Raw genomic sequence first — 25,417 nt, forward strand, 5'->3', positions numbered from 1 at the left:
GACTTGTTAAGCAAATCTTCACTACTGAATTTATAGTATGTAGGCTTGCCATAACAAAAACACTGAATACTTATTGACTCAAGACATTTCAGCTTTTCATTTTGAATAGAATTAGTTAAAAAAAACATAATTCCACATTATTGGGTATTGTGAGTAGGCCAATGACAAAAACATATCAATTGTATCTATTTTAAATGAAGGCTGTAACAAAATGTGGAAAAAAGGGGTATCAAATCAAATCAAATTGTATTGGTCACATACACATGTTTAGCAGATGTTAATGCGAGTATAGCGAAATGCTTGTGTTTCTAGTTCCGACAGTGCAGTAATATCTAACAAGTAATCTAACAATTCCACAACAACTACCTAATACACACAGATCTAAACGGATGGAATAAGAATGTCCATATAAATATATGGATAAGCGATGACCGAGCGGCATAGACAAGATACAATAGATGGTATAAAATACAGTATATACATATGCAATGAGTAATGTAAGATATGTAAACATTCTTAAAGTGGCATTATTTAAAGTGACTAGTGATCCATTTATTACAGTGGCCAATGATTAGAGTCTGTATGTAGGCAGCAGCCTCTCTGTGTTAGTGATGGCTGTTTAACAGTCTGGTGGCATTGAGATAGAAGTTGTTTTTCAGTCTCTCGGTACCAGCTTTGATGCAGCTGTACTGACCTTGCCTTCTGGATGGTAGTGGGGTGAACAGGCAGTGGCTCGGGTGGTTGTTGTCCTTGATGATTTTTTGTGACATCAGGCGCTGTAGGTGTCCTGGAGGGCAGGTAGTTTGCCCCCGGTAATGTGTTGTGCAGACCGCACCACCCTCTGGAGAGCCTTGCGGTTGAGGGTGGTGCAGTTGCCGTACCAGGCGGTGATATAGCCCCACAGGATGCTCTCAATTGTGCATCTGTAAAGGTTTGTGAGGGTTTTAGGTGACAAGCCAAATTTCTTCAGCCTCCTGAGGTTGAAGAGGTATTGTTGCTCCTTCTTCACCACACTGTCTGTGTGGGTGGACCATTTCAGTTTGTCTGTGATGTGTACGCTGAGGAACTTACAACTTTCCACTTTCTCCACTGCTGTCCCATCGATGTGGATGGGGAGTGCTCCCTCTGCTGTTTCCTGAAGTCCACGATCGTCTCCTTTGTTTTGTTGACGTTGAGTGAGAGGTTGATTTCCTGACACCACACTCCGAGGGCCCTCACCTCCTCCCTGTAGGCTGTCTCGTTGTTGTTGGTAATCAAGCCCACTACTGTTGTGACGTCTGCAAACTTGATGATTGAGTTGGAGGCGTGCATAGCCACGCACTCGTGGGTGAACAGTGAGTACAGTAGGGGGCTTAGCACGCACCCTTGTGGGGCCCCAGTGTTGAAGATCAGCGAAGTGGAGATGTTGTTTCCTACCTTTACCACCTGGGGCCGGCCCGTCAGAAAGTGGCAACCCGCCAGGGCCCAATTGCACAGTGTGGGGTTGAGACCCAGGGCCTCAAGCTTAATGATAAGCTTGGAGGGTACTATGGTGTTGAATGCTGATCTGTAGTCAATTAACGGCATTCTTACCTAGGTATTCCTCTTGTCCAGATGGGATAGGGCAGTGTGATGGCGATTGTATCGTCTGTGGACCTGTTGGGGCGGTATGCAAACTGAAGTGGGTCTAGGGTGGCAGGTAAGGTGGAGGTGACATGATCCTTGACTAGTCTCTCAAAGCACTTCATGATGATAGAAGTGAGTGCTATGGGGCGATAGTCATTTAGTTCAGTTATCTTTGCCTTCTTGGGTACAGAAACAATGATGGCCATCTTGAAGCATTTAAGCTTTGTTAAAATCCCCAGCTACAATAAATGCAGCCTCAGGATATATGGTTTCCAGTTTACGTAGAGTCCAGTGAAGTTCCTTGAGGGCCATCGTGGGATCTGCTTGAGGGGGAATATACACGGTTGTGACGATAACTGGTGAGATTTCTCTTGGGAGATAATATGGTCGACATTTGATTGTAAGGAATTCTAGGTCAGGTGAACAAAAGGACTTGAGTTCCTGTATGTTGTTATGATTACACCATGAGTCAATAATCATGAAGCCCTTCTTCCCAGAGAGATTTTTATTTGTGTCGGCACGATGCATGAAGAAACCAGGTGGCTGTACTGTCTCCGACAACATATCCTGAGAGAGCCATGTTTCCATGAAACAAAGAATGTAACAATCTCTGATGTCTCTCTGGAAGGCCACCCTTGCCCTTATTTTGTCTACCTTGTTGTCTAGAGACTGGACATTGGCGAGTAATATATTCGGAAGCGGTGGGCCTTCGAAGTCTGACCAGGAGGCCGCTCCGTCTACCTCTTCTGCGGTGACGTTGTTTTGGATCGGCCTCTGGGACTAGATCCAAAGTCCTGGGTGGTGGTCCGAACAAAGGATCGTAATGTTGGTAAGTTGACATCGCTCTTATAGCCAATAGTTATTCATGGCTGTATGTAGTATCTATTAAGATCTGCATAGTTTCCTAAGGACTCAAATCGAGGCGACCATCTCTGTCGGCACCATCTTGCTCTATTATACATGAATACTTCCTGAAGTCACTGTTTGTATAGAGCAGTGCCGTGTATTAATGAATGCCAAGGGAAGCTTCCTAGGCTTCCCCCAGAAAATTCACCAAGAAAAAGAAAATCTATCTATAGTCTTACATCATTTTCTCATAGGAGAAAGCATCAAGTGTGCGAAACAGCACTCCTCTGTCTCTCTACGTGTAGGCCATCCATCTGATGCTGTCTGGTCCAAACGAGTATGACATTGTTGCCGCACGGTGCATTGAAGGCAAGGACATCACTTGACAAAAAAAGTGTAAAAAAAAATGCCAAACAGCGTTGAGCTAATCTGAGCAAGGTCAACTGTGAATGATCCTGGCGCATCAAAAAAAGTGTCAAGAGAAGCCAGCTTGGATTTGGCGTCACTCCTATCAAATCCCATTGAGAGCATACGTCATTGACAGAAAAACTTGAATTGTTGCATCTTGTTGTGTTGTTATCCTCCGGTGGCTAGCTAGCCAGTTAGCTAAAATTGTCCCTTTCCTAAATTAGCCATGTATGGAGATGGGATTTGGACTTGTGGTTTTACTTAATTCTCTGTACTGGCCAATGATTAAAACTGCAATTCTTACCAACCATTAATTCATACACTGTTGAGCCCCTGGCCTGAGAGGATGGAAGTTCAATATGTAGCTAGATGTAGAAGGCTAATGTTATCTAGCTAATGTTCCCCATGAATGGAAGTTAGGCTAGCGAGCAAGCATTTTAGCCAGGTAGCCTAGGACAACAACAAATAAAAGCTTGTACTGTATGACAGAGTGATAGACGTTTCAGAAACATGAAAGAGAGAAAGGATGGCATTGACGTTTCTTTACAAGTAGGGTGAGTTAACATGTTTCTCTACTTGCACGAGCACACGCACACACGTACAAAGAAATCAGAACCATGGACCGCCACATCATATTTAGCTTACGTTTATTGGACAAAATTGTTTTTGGGATCTTTTAGTTGTCACTGTATTAGATGAATTAGGTGAATTGATGATGTTGAAATGTTCAAGTTGAAATTGTCCTGGAATAGTGATGGCAGATCCTGTTTTCTTTGCGACTTGCGGTAACTCTTGGCGGTTCTAAATCAATAGTTGTTTAGTGGTCCAAAAATGTCATAAACATTAACTTGCTTGACCATGCTGTAGGTCATGTAACTGTCTTTTACTGTACATGCAATAAGCTTTGTGGACTCCACTGGACAGAGGTTGCTATCCGGTTTTGTGATAATAACAAAAGGTGTGGTAGAAGTTATTCTACCACTATGTCTTCTTATTGGGGGGGGGTTTGGCTTCCACAGTGATTTTACCCACACACTGCTACTGGTATAGAGTGATCAACACCATACATCAATCAAACAAGTAACTGAATCTTAGCAACAGTACCTCAAATATACAGAATGATAAGGATACATCTACTGGTAATAAGGTTGCCTACTTAAGGATACTAGACCAACAAGTCACAAAATGAGTGAGGTGTAAAAAGGCAAGGCATTTCTGGATCTAGGGCTACAGTACTTCTAGGTTTTAAGGAAGCATCTAATGCAATACACTAAACATGTGTAAAGTGCTGGTTCCATGTTTCATAAGCTGAAATAAAAGATCCCAGAAATGTTCCATACTATATGCACAAAAATCTTATTTCTCTCAGATTTTTTGCACAAATGTGTTTACATCCCTGTTAGTGAGGATGTTATCCTTTGTCAAGAAAATCCATCCACCTGATGGGTGTGGCATATCAAGAAGCTGATTAAACAGCATGATAATTACACAGGTGCACCTTGTGCTGGGGACAATAAAAGGCCACACATAACAAAATGCCACAGACGTCTCATGTTTTGAGGGAGTGTGCAATTGGCATGTTGACTGCAGGACGATCCACCAGAGCTGTTGCCAGAGAATTGAATGTTCATTTCTCTACCATAAGCCACCTCCAACATCATTTTAGAGAATTTGGCAGTACATCCAACCAGCCTCAGAACCGCACACCACGTGTAACCACGCCAGCCTAGGACCTCCAAATCCGGCTTCTTCACCTGTAAGATCGTCTGGGGGGACTCTTTCTGATCAGCTGGGCCTGGCTCCCTAGTGGGTCGGCCTGGCTCCCAAGTGGGTGGGCCTGTGCCCTCACAGGCCCACCTATGGCTGCACTTCTGCCCAGTAATGTGAAATCCATAGATTAGGGCCTAATTTATTTATTTCATTTGACTGATTTTCTTATACGAACTGTAACTCAGCAAAATCTTAAAAATTGCTGTATGTTGAGTTTATATTGTTGTTCAGTATACATCAGTGTAGAATATTAGAATTCTCTAAATTGCATCCACCACCTACTTACTCACTGCTGTATGGTCCTTGTACCCAACACACATGGTTCGAAAATAGGCTTAGCCTCCTGTAACCACTCTGTACTGCATTCAAGGACTCAGGACTGATTAAATGTGACAGGTAGAGGATATGACAGAGGCCTAGAGATAGGTGTCACAGACAGAGAGAATAGGAAGTAGGAACAGAAGAAGAGGCATATACCATAGAAATGAATTACTAGAACGGATATCCCCATTCAATTCATGATGGGTGGACCGGCACCATTGTCTAGTCTAGTAATTATATTTCTATGTCCTAGGTGACTGATAGGCCAGGAATGATCTTATTATTTAATAGAGGAGTCAGCCAGAAGAAAAGGCTGAGTAATCCTGGTTTCAGTTTCAGGTACCCTCCTTAGTACATCAGCTGGGAACAATAAACATGGCCAATTGTGTGATCCCAGTTTCCTTGGGTCCCATTCTTTCTCAAAGAGAGATAGAGAAACTGATGGTGGCGGGGGAATGCTTGGCTCCAGGGTGGGGAGATGGGAGATCAAGTATACCCTCCTTACAGCAGATGGGACTAAATATTGTCTCTCAATGGCTGCGATCATGATGACAATCCCTGCAATTCCAGTTTCCTCGAGTCCCATTCTTTCTCAAGGAGAGGGAGAATAACTGGAATGCTGCTCGGCTCCAGGGTCGAGAGATGTGAAATCCGGAGATCCAATGAGGCTTATTAAAAAAACATGCCCTAGATGTACTTCATGATGAACAAGACCTTCAACATGCCTCCTATGAAAATATGAGTTATGGTCGGTACTGAAACTGTAGCCATGGGCAACCAATGGAATCAGTATCAGAAATGAATGCAGAGAGTTCTCTAAGAGTGATTGTTGACACTTAAGAGGTTAAGCCCAGTGTTCTTTCATTGTGTTTTTCATTAGTTTAGGTATATTTAGGTATATTCAGTGAGTCCCCATTACAATGCCGCTATCCTAAATGACATTCTATTCCCTATGTAGTGCACTACTTTCGATCAGGTCCCAAGGGCACTATATCGGGAATAGGCTGCCATTTGGAACATACACTTGGTTTCTGAAAAATAAACAAATGAATACATGTGAATTAGCAATGTGTGTGTGTGTGTGTTAAAGGAACCATGTAAGCCATTAGAGGAAGCAGTCCCAAAGGTAAGGTAAGACAGTTAATGCATTAGGCCCAGTTACGTTGACCTCAAAAAGTCATTAACAGACAACTCATTTTATGTTAACAGACTGTACTTGAAGTAGGTTAAATGCTCCCCCAAAGGTAAGGATGTGACCTCTAACTCTATCGCTTCTACCATAGCTGCAGGAAGTAGGGTTGCTGTGAGCTCTTTTTTTTTTTGCAGACAGGGAATGCTAAAAAATAATTGCCTGCATTGAAGAAGTCTATATCAGTATATCAGTCTGCTAATACAAGACTAGGAAAGGCCCAGTGCACTACTTTTGTGAAGCAATTTAAACTAAATGTATTTGTATTGTTTACCAGTATTTGTAACTTGAGTATGATAATTATCTGTACAAAACAGTTAATCTGATAACACTTGTGGAATATAAAAATACTTGCTTTATATACGTTTTCCAGTTTTAAAAAAATACTTATTTCTATGTGAAAACTGAAATGGTTTATACATCATTCCTCTTCAGTAGACACACTTATCCAGAGCAACTTACAGTAGTGAGTGGATATATTTTCATACTTATTTGTACTGTACTTATTTGTAATCGAACCCACAACCCTAGCATTGCAAAAGCAATGCTCTACCAACTGAGCCACATCATCACATACCACTTGATGTCTCAATGTACTCAATTACTGTAATGCGGTGCGTCCTGGCGGCAGAGAAGTCAGGCCCAGGAGAGCAAAAACGGATTTACAACGGTGTCGTTTAATAAACATAAACCACCGTTAACGGAACAATACATGAAACGGGTCAAACAAAATCCGGTAATCACCAGCATACCGTGCATAAGCACTACAAGAAACAATTACTGACAAGAACATGGGGAGGAACAGAGGGTTAAATACACAACATGTAAATGATGGAATTGGAACCAGGTGTGATGGAAGACAAGACAAAACCAATGGAAAATGAAAAGTGGATCGGCGATGGCTAGAAGGTCTGTTACGTCGACCGCCGAACGCCGCCCGAACAAGGAGAGGGACCAACTTCGGCGGAAGTCATGACAATTACTGTATTGTGCATTGTTTTTCTTCATGGTGATGGAAAGTCTAGTTACAAACCTAGATGACCAGTCTATGTACAATACAGTAATGCACATTAAGTGTTTTTTAATGATGGGAAATTAATACTGCACAAAAAGTGGTTGTTTTCCATGTTATTTGATTTTTTTGATGTGTATGTTTTGTGTTTTTGTCAATAACTTTGCTCCTTTTGATGTAAAAGTTTGAGGACAGGGTTTTGTTCTTTCTGGATTCCATTATAATCACAATCGCAGAGAAAGGTTCAGGGCAACAACTCTTACAATTCCAACTTTTGAATCCTGTAATAAATATATATATACAGTGCCTTGCGAAAGTATTCGGCCCCCTTGAACTTTGCGACCTTTTGCCACATTTCAGGCTTCAAACATAAAGATATAAAACTGTATTGTTTTGTGAAGAATCAACAACAAGTGGGACACAATCATGAAGTGGAACGACATTTATTGGATATTTCAAACTTTTTTAACAAATGAAAAACTGAAAAATTGGGCGTGCAAAATTATTCAGCCCCTTTACTTTCAGTGCAGCAAACTCTCTCCAGAAGTTCAGTGAGGATCTCTGAATGATCCAATGTTGACCTAAATGACTAATGATGATAAATACAATCCACCTGTGTGTAATCAAGTCTCCGTATAAATGCACCTGCACTGTGATAGTCTCAGAGGTCCGTTAAAAGCGCAGAGAGCATCATGAAGAACAAGGAACACACCAGGCAGGTCCGAGATACTGTTGTGAAGAAGTTTAAAGCCGGATTTGGATACAAAAAGATTTCCCAAGCTTTAAACATCCCAAGGAGCACTGTGCAAGCGATAATATTGAAATGGAAGGAGTATCAGACCACTGCAAATCTACCAAGACCGTAGATTTGGCCGTCCCTCTAAACTTTCAGCTCATACAAGGAGAAGACTGATCAGAGATGCAGCCAAGAGGCCCATGATCACTCTGGATGAACTGCAGAGATCTACAGCTGAGGTGGGAGACTCTGTCCATAGGACAACAATCAGTCGTATATTGCACAAATCTGGCCTTTATGGAAGAGTGGCAAGAAGAAAGCCATTTCTTAAAGATATCCATAAAAAGTGTTGGTTAAAGTTTGCCACAAGCCACCTGGGAGACACACCAAACATGTGGAAGAAGGTGCTCTGGTCAGATGAAACCAAAATTGAACTTTTTGGCAACAATGCAAAACGTTATGTTTGGCACACCATCCCCACTGTCAAACATGGTGGTGGCAGCATCATGGTTTGGGCCTGCTTTTCTTCAGCAGGGACAGGGAAGATGGTTAAAATTGATGGGAAGATGGATGGAGCCAAATACAGGACCATTCTGGAAGAAAACCTGATGGAATCTGCAAAAGACCTGAGACTGGGACGGAGTTTTGTCTTCCAACAAGACAATGATCCAAAACATAAAGCAAAATCTACAATGGAATGGTTCAAAAATAAACATATCCAGGTGTTAGAATGGCCAAGTCAAAGTCCAGACCTGAATCCAATCGAGAATCTGTGGAAAGAACTGAAAACTGCTGTTCACAAATGCTCACCATCCAACCTCACTGAGCTCGAGCTGTTTTGCAAGGAGGAATGGGAAAAAATGTCAGTCTCTCGATGTGCAAAACTGATAGAGACATACCCCAAGCGACTTACAGCTGTAATCGCAGCAAAAGGTGGCGCTACAAAGTATTAACTTAAGGGGGCTGAATAATTTTGCATGCCCAATTTTTCAGTTTTTGATTTGTTAAAAAAGTTTGAAATATCCAATAAATGTCGTTCCACTTCATGATTGTGTCCCACTTGTTGTTGATTCTTCACAAAAAAATACAGTTTTATATCTTTATGTTTGAAGCCTGAAATGTGGCAAAAGGTCGCAAAGTTCAAGGGGGCCGAATACTTTCACAAGGCACTGTATATATATATATATATAGAGAGGTTATTTTCATCATAGGTACACTTCCACTATGACAGACAAAATGAGAAAAAAAAATCCAGAAAATCACATTGTAGGATTTTTAATGAATTTATTTGCAAATTATGGTGGAAAATAAGTATTTGGTCAATAACAAAAGTTTAATCTCAAAACTTTGTTATATACCTTTTGTTGGCAAAGGCAGAGGTCAAACGTTTTCTGTAAGTCTTCACAAGGTTTTCACACACTGTTGCTGGTATTTTGGCCCATTCCTCCATGCAGATCTCCTCTAGAGCAGTGATGTTTTGGGGCTGTTGCTGGGCAACACAGACTTTCAACTCCCTCCAAAGATTTTCTATGTGGTTGAGATCTGGAGACTGGCTAGGCCACTCCAGGACCTTGAAATGCTTCTTACGAAGCCACTCCTTCGTTGCCCGGGCGGTGTGTTTGGGATCATTGTCATGCTGAAAGACCCAGCCACGTTTCATCTTCAATGCCCTTGCTGATGGAAGGAGGTTTTCACTCAAAATCTCACGATACATGGCCCCATTCATTCTTTCCTTTACACGGATCAGTCGTCCTGGCCCCTTTGCAGAAAAACAGCCCCAAAGCATGATGTTTCCACCCCCATGCTTCACAGTAGGTATGGTGTTCTTTGGATGCAACTCAGCATTCTTTGTCCTCCAAACACGACGAGTTGAGTTTTTACCAAAAAGTTATATTTTGGTTTCATCTGACCATATGACATTCTCCCAATCTTCTTCTGGATCATCCAAATGCTCTCTAGCAAACTTCAGACGGGCCTGGACATGTACTGGCTTAAGCAGGGGGACACGTCTGGCACTGCAGGATTTGAGTCCCTGGCGGCGTAGTGTGTTACTGATGGTAGGCTTTGTTACTTTGGTCCCAGCTCTCTGCAGGCCATTCACTAGGTCCCCCCGTGTGGTTCTGGGATTTTTGCTCACCTTTCTTATGATAATTTTGACCCCACGGGGTGAGATCTTGCGTGGAGCCCCAGATCGAGGGAGATTATCAGTGGTCTTGTATGTCTTCCATTTCCTAATAATTGCTCCCACAGTTGATTTCTTCAAACCAAGCTGCTTACCTATTGCAGATTCAGTCTTCCCAGCCTGGTGCAGGTCTACAATTTTGTTTCTGGTGTTCTTTGACAGCTCTTAGGTCTTGGCCATAGTGGAGCTTGGAGTGTGACTGTTTGAGGTTGTGGACAGGTGTCTTTTATACTGATAACAAGTTCAAACAGGTGCCATTAATACAGGTAACGAGTGGAGGACAAGAGGAGCCTCTTACAGAAGAAGTTACAGGTCTGTGAGAGCCAGAAATCTTGCTTGTTTGTAGGTGACCAAAAACACATTTTCCACCATAATTTGCAAATAAATTCATTATTATTATTATTATTCATTATTACAATGTGAATTTCTGGAGGAAAAAAAATCTAATTTTGTCTGTCATAGTGGAAGTGTACCTATGATGAAAATTACAGGCCTCTCTCATCTTTTTAAGTGGGAGAACTTGCACAATTGGTGGCTGACTAAATACTTTTTTGCCCCACTGTGTGTGTGTGTGTGTAATATATATATATATACACACACACACACACAACTGGTCAAAAGTTTTAGAACACTCATTCAAGGGTTTTATTTTTACTATTTTCAACATTGTACAATAATAGTGAAGACATCAAAACTATGAAATAGCACATATGGAATCATGTAGTAACCAAAAAAGTGGTAAACAAATCAAAAATATATATTTTTATTTTAGATTCTTTAAAGTAGCCACCCTTTGCCTTGATGACAGCGTTGCACACTCTTGGCAATTCTCTCAACAAAGAAATTCCTCAAATTCACTTTTAACAAGGCAAACCTGTTAATTGAAATGCATTCCAGGTGACTACCTCATGAAGCTGGTTGAGAGAATGCCAATATTGTGCAAAAAACTGTCATCAAGGCAAAGGGTGGCTACTTTGAAGAATCTAAAATAAAAATATAAATTTTGATTTGTTTACCACTTCTTTGGTTACTACGTGATTCCATATGTGCTATTTCATCACATTCCCAGTGGGTCAGAAGTTTACATACATTCAAATAGTATTTTGTAGCATTGCCTTTAAAATTATTTAACTTGGGTCAAACGTTGCAGGTAGCCTTCCACAAGCTTCCCACAATAGGCTGGGTGAATTTGGCCCATTCATCCTGACAAAGCTGGTGTAACTGAGTCTGGTTTGTAGGCCTTCGTGCTTGCACACGCTTTTTCAGTTCTGCCCACATATTTTCTATACAATTGAGGTCAGGGCTTTGTGATGGCCACGCCAATACCTTGACTTTGTTGTCCTTAAGCCATTTTGCCACAACTTTGGAAGTATGCTTGGGGTCATTTTCCATTTGGAAGACCCATTTGCGACCAAACTTTAACTTCCTGACTGATGTCTTGTTGCTTCAATATATCCACATAATATTCCTGCCTCATCATGACATATTTTTTGTGAAGTGCACCAGTCCCTCCTGCAGCAAAGCACCCCCACAACATGACACCTGTGCTTCACAGTTGGGATGGTGTTTTTTGGCTTGCAAGCATCCCCCTTTCTCCTCCAAACATAATGATGGTCATTATGGCCAAACAGTTCTATTTTTGTTTCATCAGAGCAGAGGACATTTCTCCAAAAAGTACGATCTTTGTCCCAATCTGCAGTTGCAAACCGTAGTCTGGCTTTTTTATGGCGGTTTTGGAGCAGTGGCTTCTTCCTTGCTAAGCGGCCTTTCAGGTTATGTCCATATAGGACTCGTTTTACTGTGGATATAGATACTTTTGTACCTGTTTCCTCCAGTATCTTCACAAGTTCCTTTACTGTTGTTCTGGGATTGATTTGCACTTTTCGCACCAAAATACATTCATCTCTAGGAGACAGAACGCATCTCCTTCCTGAGCTGTATGACGGATGCGTGGTTCCATGGTGTTTGTACTTGCATACTATTATTTGTACAGATGAACGTGGTACCTTCAAGCATTTGTAAATTGCTCCCAAGGATGAGCCAGTACACCTCCAATTGACTCAAATTATGTCAATTAGTCTAAAGCCATGACATCATTTTCTGGAATTTTCCAAGCTGCTTAAAGGCACAGTCAACTTAGTGTATGTAACTTCTGACCCACTGGAATTGTGATACAGTGAATTATAAGTGAAATAATCTGTCTGTAAACAATTGTTTGAAAAATTACTTGTGTCATGCACAAAGTAGATGTCCTAACCAACTTGCCAAAACTATAGTTTGTTAACAAGAAATTTGTGGAGTGGTTGAAAACAAGTTTTAATGACTCCAACCTAAGTGTATGTAAACTTCCAACACACATATATATATATATTATATATATATATATATATATATATATATTATATATATATACACACACACATGTACACACACACACACACACAGTTTGGGGTCACTTAGAAATGTCTTTGTTTTTGAAAGAAAAGCACATTTTTGTCCATTAAAATAACATCAAATTGATCCGAAATACAGTGTAGACATTGTTAATGTTGTAAATTACTATTGTAGCTGGAAACGACAGATTTTTGATGGAATATCTACATAGGTGTGCCGATTCCCATTATCAGCAACCATCACTCCTGTGTTCCAATGGCATGTTGTGTTAGCTAATCCAAGTTTATAATTTTAAAAGGGTAATTGATCATTAGAAAACCCTTTTGCTATTGTGTTAGCACAGCTGAAAACTGTTGTCTGATTAAAGAATCAATAAAACGGGCCTTCTTTAGACTAGTTGAGTATTTGGAGCATCAGCATTTGTGGGTTCGATTACAGGCTCAAAATGGCAAGAAACAAAGGACTTTCTTCTGAAACACATCAGTATATACATGTTCTGAGAAATTAATGCTATTCCATGCGAGAAATTGCTAAGAAACTGAAGATCTCATACAACGCTGTGTACTACTCTCTTCACAGAACAGCGCAAACTGGCTCTAACCAGAATAGAAAGAGGGGTGGAGGTCCCGGTGCACAAATGAGCAAGAGGACAAGTACATTAGAGTGTCTAGTTTGAGAAACAAATGCCTCACTAGTCCTCACCTGGCAGCTTCATTAAATAGTACCTGCAAAACACCAGTCTCAATGTCAACAGTAAAGAGGCGACTCCGGGATGTGGGCATTCTAGGCAGAGTTCCTCTGTCCAGTGTGGGTGTTCTTTTGGCCATCATAATCTTTTATTTGTATTGGCCAGTCTGAGATATAGCTTTTTCTTTGCAACTCTGCCTAGAAGGCCAGCATCCCGGAGTCGCCTCTTCACTGTTGACGTTGAGACTGGTGTTTTGCGGGTACTATTTAATGAAGCTGCCAGTTGAGGACTTGTTTTCTAATGATCAATTAGCCTTTTAAAATTATAAACTTGGATTAGCTAATACAACATGCCATTGGAGCACACGAGTGATGGTTGCTGATAATGGGCCTCTGTACAGCTATGTATATATTCCATTAAAAATCATCTGTTCCCAGCTACAGTAGTCATTTACAATATTAACAGTGTCTACACCGTATTTCTGATCAATTTGATGTCATTTTAAATGGACAAAAAACTTTACTTTTCTTTCAAAACAAGGACATTTCTAAGTGACCCCAAACTTTTGAACGGTAGTGCACACACACACACACACACATTTATGGGGTTGCTACCTATGACTACACCTCCTGGTCTAAAATAGCATAAAGAAAGTAATGTAAAGGTATGGGGTCTATGTGATGAATAACCTTCTATAACAAAATGATTACATCATGACACCAAGCCAGTCACAGCAGCAGTCATTTGCATTGATTGAGTTATCTCTGAGAATATATTATGACTGCATCCAAAAGTAGTGCAATATAGAGACAATCCTATATTTTAAATAATGTATAGAGAGAGAGACGGCATCATGGAACAGCTTGTGCTGTTCGAAGCGAGAGAGAAGTCAAGGTAAGACTAGCTGCTTATAAATTATGATGATCATCGTTTTCCTTCCTGTCCTTGGCCTTGATGTCATGCTGCTAGCAGAGCTCGCTACATAGGCTACAGTGGGGTGTCTTCCTCTCTCCTCCTCCCCCTCCCTCTCGCACTTAACACCTACAGTAGCTTTTTCCTCTTTACTGACATTGATTCAATATCAATGACTCACCCAACCTAACAGCTCTTCTCTTCTAAGCAGGGAGGAAAGGGCTGTGTGTGTCGTGCGTGGCAGTGTGCGTGCATGCGTGTGTGTTTTTCCCTACTCTCAGCACTTCTGAGGGACTGCACCAACCGACCTCCGTGTGACTTTTTTCTAGACCAGTTAAATGCTGCAGTGAGTAGAGTAGCCTGCCAGCTAGTTCCCACACATTAGTTTTACAGTGCTTGATCTGATAACTAGGCTACCACACCACTGGTTTGTGTACTTCACAGATATTACAGGGTTCTGGGATGTGGAATGTTCTTCTTATCAATGAGAGCCAGGCAGTCACAACCAGATATGGTCTGATTTTCTTATCTCAAGGATAAGATTTCATCTAATACATACTGTACATCCCTTTCAGCCATGGGTGGAAATAAATTACTTTTACATACATTCCGAAGTATTCAGATAAACTTTATTTGAAAAAACAAGTAGTTAAATATTATAATGTACTTGGAAATACACTTGGAAAGTATTTGAAAAGACTCAAATACAATCCCATACATTTTACCCAGATATTTGAAAATAGTATTTGAGAAGAGCATTTGAAAATCCTTCTGAAGACTATTTATTTTTATTTTTTACAAATAACAATTAAAATACTAAAATAAAAGTATGGTGTATTTAAAATAGTCAAATACATAGAAAAAATAACAAATACTCATGTACAGTATATATATACTGCTCAAAAAAATAAAGGGAACACTTAAACAACACAATGTAACTCCAAGTCAATCACAGTTCTGTGAAATCAATCTGTCCACTTAGGAAGCAACACTGATTGACAATAAATTTCACATGCTGTTGTGCAAATGGAATAGGTGGAAATTATAGGCAATTAGCAAGACACCACCCCAATAAAGGAGTGGTTCTTCTCAGTTCCTATGCTTCCTGGCTGATGTTTTGGTCACTTTTGAATGCTGGCGGTGCTTTCACTCTAGTGGTAGCATGAGACGGAGTCCACACAAGTGGCTCAGGTAGTGCAGCTCATCCAGGATGGCACATCAATGCGAGCTGTGGCAAGAAGGTTTGCTGTGCCTGTCAGCGTAGTGTCCAGAGCATGGAGGCGCTACCAGGAGGCAGGCCAGTACATCAGGAGACGTGGAGGAGGCCGTAGGAGGGCAACAACCCAGCAGCAGGACCGCTACCTCCGCCTTTGTGCAAGGAGGAGCAAGAGGAGCACTGCCAGAGCCCTGCAAAATGACCTCCAGCAGGCCACAAATGTGCATGTGTCTGTTCAAACGGTCAGAAACAGACTCCATGAGGGTGGTATGAGGGCCCGATGTCCACAGGTGGAGGTTGTGCTTACAGCCCAACACCGTGCAGGACGTTTGGCATTTGCCAGAGAACACCAAGATTGGCAAATTCGCCACTGGCGCCCTGTGCTCCACAGATGAAAGCAGGTTCACACTGAGCACATGTGACAGACATGACAGAGTCTGGAGACGCGGTGGAGAACGCGGTAATATATATATATATATTTATATATATATATATATATATATATATATATATATATATATATATATATATATATATATATATATATATATATATATATATATATATATATATATATATATATATATACACTCTGCTCAAAAAATAAAGGGAACACTAAAATAACACATCCTAGATCTGAATCAATGAAATGAAAAATGAAAAAATTATCAATGGAAATCAAATTTATCAACCCATGGAGGTCTGGATTTGGATTGGACTCTGAAGGGAATATAGTCCAATTTAATGAACGAGTGATGAGACACACTGAAACTCCCCAACAGGCTCGGGAGGCAAAGGTCAAGTCATGCGTTCTCCGATACATGACCCGCCAAACCACTCTTCTTAACAGCCGCCCGCATAACCGTGAAGCCAGCCACACCAATGTGTCGGAGGAAACACCATTCAACTGACACCTGCAGGCGCCCGACCCACCACAAGGAGTCGCTAGAGTGCGACAATGCTGGACCAATTGTGCGCCGCCCTATGGGACTCCCAATCACAGCCAGTTGTGACACAGACTGGGATTGAACCCAGGTCTGTAGTGACGCCTCTAGCACTGCAATGCCTTAGACCACTGTGCCACTCAAGAGGCCAATACACATGTATTTGAACCCAGGTCTTGATCCATTTCCACTGAAAGTTGTCCAGAAGTTATCTATTTTATACCCATGTATTTGTCGGCACATCGTACTTATTTTGTGAGAAATGTATTATGACAAAAATGAAACATGATAAAATATGCATAGCTCATTAGTCATTAAATGTGCTTATATAATGTATTATTAAATTCAAAAGTTCCACGTCTGAAATACATTTCTTGTCGTTATGAATGGGAGCTATGCAAGACACAGTGTACTGTCACACCCGTTGCACATATTACACCCTTTACAAATTGTCTTGAATTTACATTTCCCATACCCATGTATTTCTCAGCACATACTGTACATACAGTATTACTGCTTCTATGAAGAATATACGGCCATAGAAAAGTCCTCGATCTGAAAATAGTCAAAAATATCTGGTCAAAATGAACTGGAACTAAGCAGGAGACAGTGGGTATGTGATCAAACAGACAAAGCCTTCCTCTCTCAAGGTCTAATAATGAGGACAATTCAGTCCATGACAATCCTCTGGGCTACTGTTGCATGACTCAGTACTGAAGAGACATCTAATTATATAAGATAAAGCCTAGGGCTTGAAGGGACAGATCAGGTATTATTACACAGACATTGTATGGAGAAAACATCTGAAGGGAATATATTATGCAGACATGGGATGTCTGTGTAGTAATACTATGAAAATATCTCAGTCTATGCCTCTGTCTGCCTCTGTCTTTGTCACTGCTTCTCTCTTTCTCCCTGTCTCTTCTTCTGGAATTACCTGGAGTTTGGAACAGAGGCAATCCTCAATTTAAAAATATTGTAGCCGTGAGCAGAGCAAAAGTCACTCTTTCGGCCTTATTCTGCCTCTGTCTGACTGTCTGCCTCTGTCTGACTCTGCCTCTGTCTGACTCTGCCTCTGTCTGACTCTGCCTCTGTCTGACTCTGCCTCTGTCTGACTCTGCCTTTGTGACTGGAGTGGAGGCAATGCACCATTTAGGGTTGTGTGATTTATTGCTTGAGGAGGCAGAAAGAAATCTGCTTTGCTCTCCCTGGGGGGACAGGAGAAACTGTGATGTTTGGCGAATCTTGCTGAGACCCACTGTTCTTTATCCCAACACCAACACTGTGTTACACTGCCCACAGCAACTTTAGATATAGCCTTGGTGCGCTTTAAGCCCAATGTATAGTAACTGGAGACTATCTGGGCATTCTGGACTGGACTCGTTTTAGGGGTTAATATCTTGAACTGTTGCCACACTTATCAAACCAATCTTATCTGGTAAAGAAAGCATGGCAGTTACAGGGTTTCCTTTAGCATGTGAATGCAGGCTTCTGGCAGAATTTAAAAAAATTAAAAAGTCTATAACACAATTGTGCAGGCCAAATTGTCAGAAAAAAATGTAATCTTTTACAAAATCATGCATTTTATTGATTGATGGAGATATCCGTCGATGTGATCCAACTTAAAAGGCAAATATACTTAATATACTGAGTGTTTGTATTTTTATGAGGTCCTCGACTGGGCAAAATTGGCAATGATTGTATTGATTAACCCCATTTCCAGTGTGCCCGCTGAGAGGGGATTCTTTCTCCAAAACAGTGTAAAGATCACACCTTCTTGAGGACAAAGGAGGCTGATGCGCGTCACAAGTTGCTCCAAAGAGTTGGACAGTTGAGACTTCACAACAGCAGCGGCTCCCTTTGAGCAGTAAATATGAGGCAAATCATTGTGTTCGTCAGGCCCAGTCCTAGCAGTTCTGCTGCTGACCTAGGCAAGATCAGCATATGCCGCCTGTGTCATATATAGTAAAACATATTTTGGAGGAATGGATTGATAAACTAGAGTAGAGTAATGATGTTAATCATGCGCAATTGGTGCACTTCAGATGAGCTTATTCAGTAGCACGGAATTCACATTGGAGAGTTACAATGTTGCAATCTCTAGGCAGTCAACTGCCTATTGTAGGAACCAGTTATTAATAAGCCACGTATATCACACATGACATGAGTCACGACCCCACGATAGTTCAAATTACAATAAACAGAACATTTATTATCTTCCAGTACAACTGTAAAACGAGCGATATATAATTTGAGCTTTGGAAATAAGTGCTTTCATAAATGCATGAGCGGGCCTCGTTTCACAGGAGTATTGTAAAATAAGCTTTCTCTCAATGCACCAGCCTTTACAATTTCTTCATTTTGTGGCCGCCTAGAGTGGCCTCTTTCCACTGCTGTGGTGCTGAATCGAAGCGGGAATGGGGAGTGGGGCGGGCCGGTCCTGGTGTTTGTAGACAGCCATGTTTTGTTATTTATTATGCCTAATTAAAACGATCATGCCTACGCTAAATTCAATTAGAGATGTCTAGAAAACAGTTGTGTTTTGTTACTTATTAATTCAAAATGTCAATACCAACAGCAAATTATATTAAACAAATATTATATTTTTGAAGTTGCGTTTTTTACTGTGTAGGTGACTTGTTCTTCTAGGCTAAATGTTTATTTTTTGTTTAAAAAAAATGATATTCAGTTATAATTTATGATGAAGATGCAACGGGCAATGTTTTGCTTTTCAATAAAACCTTTCATGTTGATATAAGAACATCGTTCTACTTTATTTTATTACCTCTTTACATGCTAATTTCTATTATTTTTAAGATAAATAAGAATAATCTAAATGTGATTTTCAGCACCGTAGGTGGACGCCCTAATGCATTAAGCACCCAATGGGTATGGATGTCCGGTAAATTTCTCAAATGTCTGGTAAATTAAAATCTTGCCGGCTACGTTGTCCAGCACCACATTTTCGTAAGGGAAAGCCTGGCAGTCAATGGCAATATTGTATACGTTTATACTGTGTAATTCAAACCACCCTATTCCCTATATAGTGCGCTACTTTTAACCAGAGCCCTAAGGATGCCATTTGGAATGCATACATGTTCTGTTATAATCCTTTTGTCATAAGTATTTTACTGTGAAGAGAAAACTCTTTCAGGAGTACTTGGGAAGAAACTAATTGGTTGAACACTGCAATGTTCTACAGACAGATATAGTAGCATGGAGAGAACCATATCCAATCTGTAAACTCTGTTTCTATCTGCAGCGTTATGCAATGTTAGGCTAGCCAGCATTGGGACAGCCTAAGCTAAATACACCCCTGACTTTCCAAGTATTGCTGCCACTGTCCAAATGGAGGGGGGATTCTGTTAAAAACATGCTTAAACAAAACACAATACATTATATTACTCCCATTCAACACAGCACACCCAAATTCTAAAACACATCCACAGTCATCATTTTCCCTTCTCCTACCTGGAGGCCCTCACTCCACAAAAGTATGGCATTTCTATGGTTATGGCCAACCATGCTGTAAACAATGATGCACAGTGCCTTTGGAAAGTATTAAGACCCCTTGACTTTTTCCACATTTTGTTATGTTACAGCCTAAAATTGATTAAATTGGTTTTTTTTAACCCTCACTAATCTACACACCAATACCCCATAATGACAAAGCAAAAATAGTTTTTCAGAAATGTTTGCTAAAAAATGGAAATATGATAGTTACATATGTATTCAGACCCTTTACTTAGTACTTTGTTGATGCACCTTTGGCAGCGATTACAGCATTGAGTCTTCTTGGATATGATGCTACAAGCTTGGCACATCTGTATTTGGGGAGTTTCTCCCATTCTTCTCTGTCAGGTTGGATGGGGAGTGTTGCTGCACAGCTATTGTCAGGTCTCTCCAGAAATGTTTGATCGGGTTCAAGTCCGGGCCACTCAAAGACATTCAGAGACTTGTCCTAAAGCCACTCCTGCGTTGTCTTGGCCGTGTGCTTAGGGTCACTGTCCTGTTGGAAGGTGAACCTTCGCCCCAATCTGGGGTCCTAAGCGCTCTGGAGCAGGTTTTCATCAAGGATCTCTCTGTACTTTGCTCAGTTCATCTTTGCCTCTATCCTGACTAGTCTCCCAGTCCCTGCCACTGATTAATATCCCCACAGCATGATGCTGCTTCACTGTAGGGATGGAAAAATGTATGTTTAGCTCATATAATGTAAAAGTATGCTTTAATGTTTCTGTAATAGAATAAACGTGTCAAAATCGAATGTAGACATTAATAAATGCATTTCTACAGCTTACAAATTATTTTTTTATACTGAACAAAAATATCAACGCAACATGTAATGTGTTGGTCCTGAGCTGAAATAAAACATCCCTGAAATTTTCCATACACACAAAAATATTATTTCTTTCAAATGTTGTGCACAAATTTGTTCACAAGGAGTATCAACATAGCTTCGCGGAGGCTAAAATATGGTCAGTCATCCAGGGTTCATGCACATCATTGGCCATAAGTCTACTTCCTGCTTGTGATGCTGATAAAATCAGTACAGGTCTTGGTTTTAGGAGACCAGGGATGCAAATGAATGCACATACTATATATCTGAGCTCAGCAGTTACTGTATCAACTAAAGGAGACGGAGTGAGAGAGATTGTTTGAATGCCAATGGCTGTTCTGAATAGCCTATTGTAATTAATGTACACACGGAGTGCTCAACTCAGTGTGCCACAATTAACCACTCCCAGTACCTTGATGTAGAACAGTTCTCAGTACTACTTCTCCATACTTAACCATCTGTTTGCCAGTGTAATCATGTATTATTCATGGCTTGCCTAACCTGGGGCAGTTCAAAGCAGCCTAACATCCCTCACAGGCCTGCTAGCAGACTGTAAGAACAACACAAGCCTTGTCACACTTGATTTCCTCTCCTTCGTAACATTGCAGTTAACTCTCTACCCCAGGCACTATACGCCAACAGTACAAACCACTACCACACTGCTGGCTCTCTACACCCGAATAGAATAGGATGCAATAGAATAATATACAATAAAATATACTTCATCATCCATTTGGTTAGAGCGGAAATTCTTCGTTTTCTGCCTTTATCAATACACTTCTAGACACACACAAGGGTTGAGAGGCACAGGGTCAGCTGCAGACCACCACACTGGCAAATGATAGGAACTAGACCAGGATTGATTCCCTTTCTGCTTCAAAATACACATTGTTTTCACTGATTAATTTATACATGGGATTGTTGTTGTAGCCTATAGCAACAAAAATAGGTGAAGACAAGCATAGGGGAAATACATTTGGCCCTTATTACTGATCAGTGTTGAATCTCCATGGATTTGACACTCTGACAGTTAGTTCTGGATCAAGGCATCGGAAACTGCAGAGTCCAACCAGGTAAGGATGTTTAAGTTGGGTTGAATGCAAAGGTGGTTCAGTGATAAACTGAGGCCATCCTCTGGACAGATCCAGTATTACATGGGGCATGCAAATCTGCAACTGGTCGAGACATACTGTAAGTGGCCAAGTACAACCAATGTAGCTCTGTGCTATGCAATGGGCTTGTTCGACATTCCAACCGACAGTGCAGGCGGACTATTCTACAAATCACCTTGCATCATAACGACTCATTATTATTTGTATATCATTCAGTCAGTCACTATTCAGCCAAAATGCATCATAAATTTGATGCCCTCGAACATAGCCATTACCAGAGGTCTTCATCGACCTTGCCAAGGCTTTCGACTCTGTCAATCACCATATTCTTATCGGCAGACTCAGTAGCCTCGGTTTTTCTGATGACTGCCTTGCCTGGTTCACCAACTACTTTGCAGACAGAGTTCAGTGTGTCAAATCGGAGGGCATGCTGTCCGGTCCTCTGGCAGTCTCTATGGGGGTGCCACAGGGTTAAATTCTCGGGCCGACTCTTTTCTCTGTATATATCAATGATGTTGCTCTTGCTGCGGGCGATTCCCTGATCTACCTCTACGCAGACGACACCATTCTATATACTTCCGGCCCATCCTTGGACACTGTGCTATCTAACCGCCAAACGAGCTTCAATGCCATACAACACTCCTTCCGTGGCCTCCAACTGCTCTTAAACGCTAGTAAAACCAAATGCATGCTTTTCAACCGTTCGCTGCCTGCACCCGCACGCCTGACTAGCATCACCACCCTGGATGGTTCCGACCTTGAATATGTGGACATCTATAAGTACCTAGGTGTCTGGCTAGACTGTAAACTCTCCTTCCAGACTCATATCAAACATCTCCAATCGAAAATCAAATCTAGAGTCGGCTTTCTATTCCGCAACAAAGCCTCCTTCACTCACGCCGCCAAACTTACCCTAGTAAAACTGACTATCCTACCGATCCTCGACTTCGGCGATGTCATCTACAAAATTGCTTCCAACACTCTACTCAGCAAACTGGATGCAGTTTATCACAGTGCCATCCGTTTTGTCACTAAAGCACCTTATACCACCCACCACTGCGACCTGTATGCTCTAGTCGGCTGGCCCTCGCTACATATTCGTCGCCAGACCCACTGGCTCCAGGTCATCTACAAGTCCATGCTAGGTAAAGCTCCGCCTTATCTCAGTTCACTGGTCACGATGGCAACACCCACCCGTATCACGCGCTCCAGCAGGTGTATCTCACTGATCATCCCTAAAGCCAACACCTCATTTGGCCGCCTTTCGTTCCAGTTCTCTGCTGCCTGTGACTGGAACGAATTGCAAAAATCGCTGAAGTTGGAGATTTTTATCTCCCTCACCAACTTCAAACATCTGCTATCTGAGCAGCTAACCGATCGCTGCAGCTGTACATAGTCTATCGGTAAATAGCCCACCCATTTTTACCTACCTCATCCCCATACTGTTTTTATTTACTTTTCTGCTCTTTTGCACACCAGTATCTCTACCTGCACATGACCATCTGATCATTTATTACTCCAGTGTTAATCTGCAAAATTGTAATTATTCGCCTACCTCCTCATACCTTTTGCACACAATGTATATAGACTCTCTTTTTTTTCTACTGTGTTATTGACTTGTTAATTGCACACTGCTATGCTTTATCTTGGCCAGGTCGCAGTTGCAAATGAGAACTTGTTCTCAACTAGCCTACCTGGTTAAATAAAGGTGAAATAAAAATAATAATAATAATAATAATAATAATAAGAGTTATTGGGCAGTTTCCCATTGTCTCTGGGTATTCCCTCTCTCGCGTGACCATCTCTGAGGATGTTTGAACACATGCTCATGCGAGAGTCGGAACGCCCACTTACAGACAAGAACATTGACCAATTTTCTCAATGGTAAACAACCTTCATAATCCACCATCTTTGCCATTACTGCTGAATTTCTTAAAACCCTACGAATGGGAGATTACATGCACGTGCGTGCGAAAGCAAATTTGATTGCAACCAACAAAAAAAACACAAGAATAAGGCCGTGTTCCTTTGCTTAAAACAATTCACTGCGTCTTTGCAGTTGCACCTCCGTTGCATGCCTGCCTCAGCTGGGACAACTTCAGAGATTCCCGTTTTTCTACAGTCAACATCAATCTCTGATGTTGTCACAAAAGAGATGGAAGAGGAAGGGAAACAATTCACTTTATTGGCATGGGAAACATGTTTACATTGCCAACGCAAGTGGAATAGATAAAAAACTAAAGTGAAATAAACCATCAGAAATGAACAGTAAACATTACTCAAAAAAGTTACAAAAGAATAGACATCCAACACCCTATCTTTTCTGTTTCAATGGAAGTCAATTAACTAAGTAGACTAGACACAGCTGCTATCGCATTGGTGTCCATGGGAGCGCCACCCCCTTAATTGACCGGAACATAATTATTTTCAGTGGCAAAAGGCCTGAGTGAACTATCTTCATTTATCTGCCATCTTTCACTACAAATCGGTCCACATGCCAGTGAGACTGCCGTTTTCAACTAAATGTACGTGTGCGACGAGGAGCGGGGTACGGCAAGTAGTGCAGCCAAACGTGATTGTGAACAATAACGACACACAGTTTATTTTTATTATAACTGGATTATAGCTCCCTTCCAAATGTCAGATAGGTTTCCCATCCAATTGGCGACAGATTTTTGTGTGACTATTCTAACATTTGCATAAAGAAATACGCAGCATTTGCCTACCAGTAGCGTACAAAAATTGTTGCTCTAGCCAACAGCTCGCAGATAGAGTGCGGCTAGGCTAGTCTACATGATGGAGCTGACACTCAAACTACACATTCACTACATACGCGCACACACACTTTCACACTCATCCTAAGCTGCTGCAACTCTGTTCTTACTTCACTCGTATTATTATATATCCTAGTCACTTTGCCCTACCTTTATGTACATATCTTCCTCAAATACCTCATACCCCTGCACATAGCCCAATATTGGACTAAATGAGCCTACTCCCTTACATGTTCTGTTTAAAGGCGAATTGGTTCTAGAAGCCAAAACCTACACACTTACTGTAAACTGTTTCAGCCTGTTTTAACATAATTGCAGCTGACAGTATTTTGCAGTGACAACATGTTTGTGGCGTCCGATTTACGTGTACACCCAAGTGTTCAGAGACGCAGATAGCTAATTACCAAAGGTAGTCCAGCCTTTCTTCCGTCCGTTTTCTGTAAACCAGCGCTGTAACATGGAAATACAGCCGTGTGGGAACCCTAACCCTATGAAACTGAGAGTCATTATCAAGGGATACCCTGCACATTGATCTGGTACTGGACTGGAAAATTAGATTCTGATCGTTCCGGATAGGGATTCGTATTTGGTAATCCAATCTGACCTTTAGCGTTGTTTTTGTTATTTCATTCAAAAGTAGTGATTAGGATAGTTTTGTTGCCGAAAATCTGGATAATCTTGATCACTGCACGGGTGAATTAAAAAATGTGAAAGGCATTACAAACAAGAAATGTCCATGTAACTAAGGTAAGGTTTAAAACACGTTATTACATCTGAAAACCAAAAGTTCATTGTGGTAAATTAATTGAAGTATAGGTATGTGGTCAGTTTTTATGTACTTAAGCTAAAGTTGAAGTCGGAAGTGATTGGAGTCATTAAAAATAGTTTTTCAACCACTCCACAAATGTCTTTTTAACAAACTATAGTTTTGGCAAGTCGATAGGACATCTACTTTGTGCATGGCACAAGTCA

General features: G+C 41.1%; 1 protein-coding gene across 1 annotated transcript in view; it reads right to left on the bottom strand.

Annotated features, from left to right (window-relative positions):
* LOC110503103 (testican-2) overlaps positions 1-24,975 on the bottom strand; it is a 102,550-nt gene extending 77,575 nt beyond the window's left edge. The window contains exon 1 of the mRNA XM_036960240.1: positions 24,850-24,975. Within this exon, the coding sequence (XP_036816135.1) occupies positions 24,850-24,952 (103 nt within the window). The 5' untranslated portion in view covers positions 24,953-24,975. The remainder of the gene's footprint in view (positions 1-24,849) is intronic.
* Positions 24,976-25,417: the final 442 nt, after the last annotated feature.

Source organism: Oncorhynchus mykiss, chromosome 23, assembly GCF_013265735.2.
Source record: "Oncorhynchus mykiss isolate Arlee chromosome 23, USDA_OmykA_1.1, whole genome shotgun sequence".
Lineage (NCBI taxonomy): Eukaryota > Metazoa > Chordata > Actinopteri > Salmoniformes > Salmonidae > Oncorhynchus > Oncorhynchus mykiss.